The sequence below is a fragment of the Silene latifolia genome, chromosome 10 (assembly GCF_048544455.1).
Source record: "Silene latifolia isolate original U9 population chromosome 10, ASM4854445v1, whole genome shotgun sequence".
NCBI lineage: Eukaryota > Viridiplantae > Streptophyta > Magnoliopsida > Caryophyllales > Caryophyllaceae > Silene > Silene latifolia.
The window spans coordinates 16,240,265-16,250,022 of record NC_133535.1 but is presented as its reverse complement, the minus strand read 5'-3'; the positions used below and the strand labels follow the sequence as shown (position 1 = coordinate 16,250,022).

The 9,758-nt window shown below is 39.1% G+C and overlaps 1 protein-coding gene and 1 non-coding gene across 2 annotated transcripts; both read left to right on the top strand.

Annotated features, from left to right (window-relative positions):
* The first annotated feature begins 477 nt into the window (after nucleotides 1–477).
* Nucleotides 478–1,053, top strand: LOC141607184 (putative mitochondrial protein AtMg00860). Its single transcript, XM_074426544.1, has one exon. The coding sequence runs from the start codon at nucleotides 478–480 to the stop codon at nucleotides 1,051–1,053; it is 576 nt and encodes a 191-aa protein (XP_074282645.1).
* Nucleotides 1,054–8,191: 7,138 nt separating this feature from the next.
* Nucleotides 8,192–8,298, top strand: LOC141610158 (small nucleolar RNA R71). Its single transcript, XR_012528054.1, has one exon. It is a non-coding gene; the product is annotated as a small nucleolar RNA R71 (small nucleolar RNA).
* Nucleotides 8,299–9,758: the final 1,460 nt, after the last annotated feature.

The window sequence follows — 9,758 nt, the reverse complement described above, 5'->3', positions numbered from 1 at the left end:
AGTAATTTAACACTTAATTACTAAATTAAATCTTATTTAATCACATTACAATAAGACGCAAAAATTGCACTCTCAAAATTAAGGAATTAATTAATCTGTATCTCATACAATTAATTAATTATCTATTTGGGCCTCATCCTATAGGTGTAACCTAAAGGGATCAACTGACCACCACCGTCACACGACAGTAATGTCAAACTCTAGTTAGCCAATCATTACCGATTAATGACGGTCAGTGGACTGTATAAAGAATCATCCCTCGCGTATTCTTAGTATGAGATTTAATAATGATATTTAAATCATGTGATCGCACTATTGTTGAGGACACATTTCCCAACACTATTTGACCAACTTATTGGAGCCGGAGTATTTTCAAAGATTGACTTAAGGTCGGGCTATCATCAATTGAAGATAAGATATGAGGACATTCCAAAGACCATTTTTAGATTAAGATATGGGCATTATGATTTTTTAGTAATGCCGTTTAGGTTGACAAATTCCCCGACCACCTTTATGGATCTCATGAATAGGGTGTTTAGCCCGTACATGGACAAGTTCGTAGTGGTATTCATAGACGATATTTTGGTCTACTCTAAGACCGAGGAGGAGCATGAAGAGCACTTGAGAATTATGTTGCAAACCTTGAGGGAGTACCAACTTTATGCAAAGCTTAGTAAGTGTGAGTTTTGGTTGGAGAAGGTGGCTTTCCAAAGCCATGTGATATCAAGGGAAGGGGTTGCCATAGATCCTACAAAGATTGAGGTCGTGTCTAAGTGGGTGGCAACCAAGAATGTGGCGGAAATTCGAAGTTTCTTGGGTTTAGCCGGGTATTACCGAAGGTTCGTGAAAGACTTCTCCAAGATCTCTACACCTTTGACGCCATTGATGAGTAAGGAAAACCGTTTCAAGTGGGACAGGAGTTGTGAGACGGACTTCTTGACTCTAAAGGAGCGCTTGACCACGACCCCGGTGTTAGCCTTGCCGGAAGGGAGTGAGAATTTTGAGGTGTACACCGATGATTCAAAGAATGGCTTGGGATGTGTACTTATGTAAAATGGTAGAGTCATTGCCTATGCATCCGACAATTGAAGACCTATGAGGAAAACTATCCAACACATGATCTAGAGGTGGGAGCCGTTGTCTTTTCCTTGAAGATTTGGAGGCACTACTTGTATGGAGCAACTTTTAAGGTATTTTCCGATCACAAGAGCTTGAAATACATCTACACCCAAAAGGAGTGGAACATGAGGCAAAGAAGATGGATTGAACTCATTGGAGATTATGACATGGATATAGTCTACCATAAAGGGAAACCCAATGTGGTGGTCGTGCCTTAAGTATGAAGTCGGTGCACTCGTTATGTACCGCCTTGTCCATGCTAAGATTGAAAGAAGAGGTGAAGAAGACAGGCATTTACGTGATAAGAAAAGGGGATACGATCGGGGACTTGACCTTATTACCCGAGTTGTACGATAAAATTCGAGAGAAGCAAGCAAGTGATGTGAAGATCCAAGAGTGGAAAGGGGTACTAGAAAAGGGAGAGTCCTCAAGATTTGAGTTGCATGGAGATGGAAGCCTTAGATTCAAGGGGAGGTGGTGCATCCCAAATTATGAGGAACTTAAGAAAAAGATCATGAATGAAGCTCATAACACACCCTACTCGGTACACCCGGGTGGTGATAAGCTATAAAAGGACCTTGAGAAGACCTTTTGGTGGTCAAACATGAAGAGAGAAGTGGCGGAATTTGTGACAAGGTGCTTGACTTGCCAAAGAGTGAAGGGAGAACACATGGGAAAGTGAAATCACTAGAAGTACCGGAATGGAAGTGGGAGTCGATATCTATGGATTTTATAGTAGGCCGGGATTACTAAGAACTCAAAAGGGGAACAACATGATTTGGGTCATTGTGGATAGGTTAACCAAATCGGCTCATTTCATTACAATGAAGGACACTTGGAGCAAGGTGGAGTTAGCTAATGCTTATTGCAAGTATGTGGTCAAACTTCATGAATTCCCAAAGGACATTGTGTCGGACCGAGATTCGCGGTTTATTTCAAGGTTTTAGCAAGAACTTCAAAGCTCCTTGGGTACTCAATTGAAGATGAGTACGACTTTCCAACCGACAGTGGATGGACAAACGGAGAGGACCATTCAAACGTTGGAAGACATGTTGGGGACTTACATATTGGAATTTGGAGGTTCTTGGGAAGATAGGCTACATTTGATAGAATTCTCTTACAACAATAGTTATCATGCTTGCATTGACATGGCACCGTTTGAAGCCATGTATGGGAGGAAGTGTCGAAGTCCAATATGATAGGATGATAGTACCGAAGCCATCTTGTTGGGGCCTCAAACGATCCAAGACATGATTGATCAAGTCCATGTAATCCAAGAAAAGATGAGAGCGGCACAAGATAGGCAAAAGAGTTATGCCGACTTGAGGATAAGTGACATTGAATTTGCGGTAGGAGACAAGGTGTTACTCAAGGTTTCACCCACGAGAGGAGTTATGAGATTTGGGAAAAGAGGCAAGTTGAGCTAAAAGTTCATTGGTCCCTATGAGATATTGAATAGAGTAGGGGAAGTGGCCTACTGTTTAGCACTTCCCCCGGCCTTGCACCGAGTGCGCAACGTCTTTCATGTGTCTCAATTGCGTAAATACATAAGTGACCTTTCACACGTACTTAAAGCGGAGATGACCGAGTTGGATGATGCCTTAACATATGTGGAAACACCCAAAGAGATCCTAAACCGAAATATAAGGAAGACAAGACGTGGGAAGACGACATTGGTAAAAGTATTATGCTCTAACCATCTAATAGAAGACGCCACGTGGGAGGCCGAGGAAACCATGAAAGAACAATACCCTCACCTTTTGGCACAGGTATGAGTTGTTGGTTACTAGGTCGTAACCATATTAGCACAAGTTTTTATTCCTTTCCTTCTTAAGCCGGCACGACCGCACCTTAGTTGTCATACCGTACTAGTTTTATGTTTGTCTCGACCGACCTCCATGCACCCTTGGAGCACTAAGGGACATAGAACTTTGGTAATTATAGTGTCAGGTGTGAACTTCGGGGACGAAGTTCTTTTTAAGGAGGGAAGATTGTAATACCTCGAATTTATAAAGACCTTACTTGACCGAGTAGACCATTCACTCGGCCGAGTGGAGCCTCACTCGACCGAGTGGGGTTTGGCTGGAGTCTGAATGTTCTAAAAGTTGGTCACTCGACTGAGTGACCATCCACTCGACCTAGTGGAGCCCCACTCAATCGAGTGGACCGACCACTCGACCGACTTATTGGCCGAGTCTGTTTTACGCGAGAAGATTGGTTGATGGAGTGTCGCTTTTGAAGCTTATCCTTTCATATTTCCTCACCTAAATTCACTCCCCAACCAATTCCACTACTCTCTAAACTCCCCAAATTCTCTTTAAAACACTCACCAAAATTATCCTCTAAAAAACTAATCTACGAGTGAAGGATTCTTACCATCTTTTCTTCCTTGTTCATCCACTTTATTTGTAAGTCGACTTATACTTTACTTTCCCTTAATCTTATGTTAGTAACCTAAATTATCTTAATAGATTTTCTTATAATTAATTAGGTTATGGAAAATTAAGATGGGTAATTAAGGGATTTAATTAGTATGTTTATGGTAGTAGCTTATGGTAATGAATGTAGTAATTAATCTGTCTAGGGAGCTTTATTGAGGGGTATTTCTAGTGGTTAGCTTGAAACCTTGTGAAGATAAGGTTGAGGTAGGGTTTTCCCTACATAGCTCTAATAATATGAGTGGTTGATTATGCATTTATTATCATTTATTGCACTTGTTTCATGTAGTTGCATTATAACATGTTAATGGTAATTAGGGTTTGAGACATAATATGGTTCCATGTTGTCTATGTATGTGGTGAAAGAGTAAGTATGACTAATCGTCTTATATGTGGTTAGAATGCATTATAACATGTTAGAAAGTAATTACATGAAAAGAAGTAAATTGGTGAAGGATGAGCATTTTGACTTGTATCATATGTTTGGTGTAAATTACATGGGTGTTCTTGATTGGAATTGTTTGTGTTGATTGTCTTTTGATTGGTTTTGGAGGATGGTAGAACATATTTTGTTGTGGTTATGGAGACGGAACGCGGTTGGCAAACCGTCTTCCGCTTGAGTCACCTCTTAGAGCTTCCCACTCCAAGGAGGATGTGCACATTTAGTACTTTAGTTTTGGAGGGACTCGTGTGGTTGAGACACGATGTCTGGCAGGGGACTCGAGTCGCTCTCGGGCCCGGTACCAAGGACGTGTTCCGAGTACCTAGTATTGGTATGTGGTGTCATGGGCTGTCCCGGCCACTGGTTATGAGGAGGTGAGTACTTGGGGATTTGTTGCCATGCATTTTATACCTTTGTTGGATTTATGGCTGGTCGTCTAAACATCTATCACATGAGCATAAAGTCTTTATCATTTGCATTTATTCAGCATTTGTATTATTAAGCTAACACTTGGGTTTTAAATGTCTGTGGTGAACTATATGGTGATTTCCGCCATATGGGGAGCAGTGTTTGAGAGGTTAGCTTGATGTGAAGCGAGGGCTTGGGAGCGGTCACCACTTATGCTTATCTAGTTTTTGACATTTTAAACTCCACTTTATTTCATTTGGGTTGTACTAAATGGGATTGCATTTGCATCCCCTAAACTTGTAACTATTTATATAACTCATACTTATCTATTTAAGTTTATCGTCGTAAATTTTTCTTGGCTTGTCTGTTCGCACTACAAGCTTGGGAAACCAAGTCTTGTGATGCCTCAATGTGTTAGTAATGCTTTGAGGAAGGGTCTCGATTTATGGGGGTGTTACAGATATGGTATCCGAAAGTATGTGTTATCATGCTAATTTAGTATCTTTGATGGGAAACGCTGTGAATTTTGGTATTATTGAGTTGAATTATTGTTGATTGTTGATTGTTTATTGATTTATATTCATCTTAGTCGCATAATATTACCTTTATTTTGTAGGACATTAATGTAGCTAAAGGATCGAAAGAGAGTAGAGGTTTTACAAATTCACCCAAAAATCTACTTGAGGTATTAATTACTTATATTTTATTTACTATTTAGTTATCGGTTTTTCGTAAATATGTGGTCTGCCTTATAATGTATATATTTTTCATTAAGTAGTAGAGATGCATCAATTATTGTTAATTTGTTATCTTTTAATCATTCTTATGTATTGCACTTCCTAAGGTAGAGTTTTGAGTTGTATAATCTCAAGTATAGTGCATTTGAGTATCTTAAGTATACTGCATTTGAGTAAATGTTTATATATCTTATTAATTGTCTATTAATTCTATTGTCATTTCTATAGTATTTTATCAAGGAACTGCCAATACCTATTCGAGGTAACAAATACGCAAATGGGCTGATGTTCGGCGTAGAGCTCGACAAGGTGAAATACTTTTAATAATGTGAGGGAGTAAGTATTTATATGATAATGAAATACAAAACTAGATAGGTATGTAATAATGTACCATTTTAATAGATAAGTTGTTATGTGAAAACATGTGTATAGAGACATGTGTATGGAGAATTGATATTTATGTAAGAATTAGACTATTAAATGAAGGAATTAATGTTTTTATAACTTTTGTGTAGAATTTTCTCTTACTTTGTGAAGGCATTCTTTGTATATACAGATGCTGAAATTCTACTGTACATAAAAATAGAGTTTTAGTAGCTGGAACACGCTGAGAGAAATGTTTTTGTATTTTTTGTTTTGAATTTTTTTTTAATTTTTAGGCATTTTTGAAAATTTTCTTAAATTTACAAGAATATATTTACATGTATCTATAAATATTTACAAATATTCACAAGGTAGATACTTCTCTCCGCACACTTAAGATTCACATCGTCCTCGATGACACTAATGTAGGGAGGAAATGGGAAAAATAAAGAACATATTTTTTTTGTTTTTTTTTTTCAATTTTCCTCGAAAATTAAAGACATGTTTTCTTTTGTTTTTTTTAGCCTCCTCCCCACACTCAATATATACAACATTCAAGGGTGAATGAAGTGCGGGAAAGAGGCAAAGGGAAAGTGAAATAACATATTTTTGGTTTTTTATATTTTTGAAAATGAAATACATGTTTTTGGTAATTTTAAATAAGAGAATTTCCTCCTCACACTTATTTATTGACATGACTTCCAATGGAAATAAATGTGTGGAGAAATTTGAAAATTAAAGACATATTTTTGAAGATTTTTGATTTTTCCTAATTTGTTTGTCTTTTTGAATAAAATGCATCTATTCTGAATGCAAAATTGAAATACGATGCAAATTACACTATATGAATGCAATTATTAAATGTAACATATATTACAAGAAATTAAATCCAATGCAATCATATGAATGCACTTATATGAATACTAATGCTAATATATTAAAAGTAATCTAAATGCTAGCTATTCTAAAATACATGAAAGATTTGGATTAAGGGATTATACTTGTGCATTGGATTAATTCGGGGAGCAAGGCTAGCCATTATCACTAGGCCGCCTAGGCATCGGTCTCGAATCCCGATTCCTCATCACCAAACTCGGGCTCACGGATGAGGTCATCCGTGTTCATGGGAATTTCACGCCCGCTTGTCATCACAACACCACCCATCATCATATCACCTCCTCCCGACCCGGAGGTACCGACGTTGCTCCCGAAGAATCTGTAACACCCCCATATACCAAAGTCCCTTACCAAGGACCACCGTAGCATATAAGGGTGCTACCATCTCGGCAACCCGAGGTAGTACGCATCATAGAAACCATAATGAAACAACTTTTATTAAAACAACTGAAATAAAAAAGTTACAAGTCTTAAAACTCCAAAACGATACAACCAAAACCAAAAGTCATAAACTAAACTCAGCTATAGCTAAACAACGCAACAAGTGATGACTCTGCCTTTCCGTATCCCGCGAGCTATCTCAACATCCATCACCTGCAAAGTCAACTGCTCACCATCCCCGAATGAATCACCACAGTTTTGAAAACATAAAACGGGGGCAGTCAACTGTATAACCAAATCAAGTATACGCAGCGGAAACAATTACAAACAAAACAATCAACCAATGCTCCAACTCCAACAATTACCAATAACTGACTACACATTAAAATGTGTAGCCCTGCTAGGTTACCTATCGCAACAGGTAACCCACACCGCCAGTGGAGACCACAACCATACCACTTAAGCCCCGCTCATCGCAACGAACGAACCCAACTCCTTAATGTGCACATCCCTCTTGTGACGGGACTCACAAGGGCCGAACATGGGGTTGGAACCATCTCCTGACATGGTCCCACAACAACAACCAACCAACAGTATAACCCAATCAACCTCCATCAATTTCAATCAAAGAGATAACATGCCAACAATTAATCACAAACAACTTAATTAATTACACAGCCAACTGAGTAGGGAAAAACCTACCTTATTCGCAATCCAGTAAACCACAGCAATCAAATCAGAAAGGCTCCTCTACGAACTCGTCAACCATAGCCACATCATACAATCAAAATCTACCCTAAACCCTAAATCAATCCGATTAAGAAATGATTAAGAAACTGTTAACACGCCTTTATATTCTTCTCCAACTATTTTAATCAAACCCGCGGAAATTAACCTGTCAGACAGGTTACTCGGCCGAGTATTCGATGTACTCGGCCGAGTATGCCCAACTTGATCGAGTACCAACACGCTCGGTCGAGTACTTACATTCTAGAACCCAACCTCCGCACACCCAACAGCCTACTCGACCGAGTATCTCATGGTCAGAAACCTGTGGTATTACAGAATCGCATGTTGCCTCAATACCAACCCGCGTCATGACCCGCGTCCTCTTGCCCAGTGCTCGAAGTAGGAAAAATGGGGGCAGAGAAGTAGTCGGGTTGGAGATTGAGATCTTCATAGACGATTCCCTCATCTTGACTATTGTACCCACCATTTGGCCAAAGGTGGTAAGAGGGATGACTACTATCATATTGCCCGTATCCCTATCTACAAAAGTCACCGTAAGAGCTAAACCTTCGGTATCCCCAAGGTGGTCAAAACCTCCTCCCGCCGATGCATTGACCATCTCTTTGATCTTTGACAACAACGTTTGAAAGAATATTTGTGTCACATACCACGCCGGGATGCCATGGTGGGGGCATCTAGCAATCAAATCTTGGAATCGGTCCCATGCTTCCCTAAGAGATTCGCCGTCTTCTTGTTGGAAAGTTTAAATCTCATTACGAAGCATGGCCGTTTTTGAAGAAGGGTAATATTTGGCCAAGAATGCCTTTGCCAAACCATCCCAAGTTGTGAATGTGTTTGGTGGGTGGACATTCAACCACATATCCGCAATATCTTTTAGAGTAAACAGGAATAACATGAGTCTTAGAGTGTTTTTGGAGACTCCGTTCCTTTTCATCATGGCAACTTTGCTCTTGAATTTGCGAAGATGTGCATGCGCATCCTTGTCCGCATTTCCATGGAAACTATCCCTCTCAATCAATCCGAATTGGGCTTGATGAATCTCGAAATTATTTAGAGCCAAGGTACCAAAATTAATTGATGAAGAGAAGTCTTCCGAATTTGGTACATTGTGATCTCTTAGAGCCGCCATTTAGGGTATTATAAATGGTATATGTGGTGGTGTTTGTGGTGGTGTATCGGGTCTTGGGAATTCGTGAAATGGGTTTATGAAAGGATCAATTGTGTCGTTTGTAGGTTGGTGAGTTGTGGTTTCAAGTTGAGGTGAGGTGAGTGTATTTGCTTGGTTTAAAGTTGTTTGAGTGGAGGTTCGAACCCTTGCCAATGTCCTATTCCGTAAAGCTCGGAAAAGCCTTTCCGGGTTAGAGTCGTAAAACAAAGCGTTGTTATTCCCCCTAAGCATACAACTTGGTAAACCGTAAGTCTCCTAGTGTTTTTTAGGCACTAGGTTAAGCGCGTGTGCGCGCTCGCACACACACACACACACACACACTCTACAAGAAACAATTAACTACGCAAACTAACAAACAACAAATAAAGACTAAAACTAAGACTCTAACTAACTAAGTATAACCTAACACCATCCCCGGCAACTATGCCATTTTGATACTGAAATTTTCGTCACCTCAATATGCAAACAAGCAAGATTTGTAAAGCTCAACAACTAATATAGTTAGTGGTCGAGGTCAAACACGAGGACGGAGTGGATTTATACTAAGTTCGTTTAAGTCTAATTTTAGCCTAACAAGGAAGTGATTGTTTAACTATCAACTAAAATGTAAACTAATGAAAATAAACAAAGTAAACACAAGTAATGAGATGGGTTTAAACAAATATAATAAAAGTTAAGGCTTTCGGGTTCACCCAAGTAAGATGGACGAGATTATGGGGTTAACAAGTAATGGGTAACAATTTGGCCTAGGATTAAACACTAATTACTAAGTCTTTCCTAAACTCAAACAAAAAATCTTCACTTTATGTCTTAACCTTTCACAAACATGCTGTCAAACATCCCTTTTAACTCTCATTTAAAGAGACACTAAGCATACATCAATGAAAGACTTGAGCTTTCACACAAACAATTCATCAAACACCTTATATGCATATGTATGAAGACCAAACAATTCACCCAAAACCATATGTTAACAACCCAACTTCATCATCCAAACCTTAATCAAAGTTCCCCTAAGCCCTAGACGGGACTACTCACACATACTAGTGAAAGAC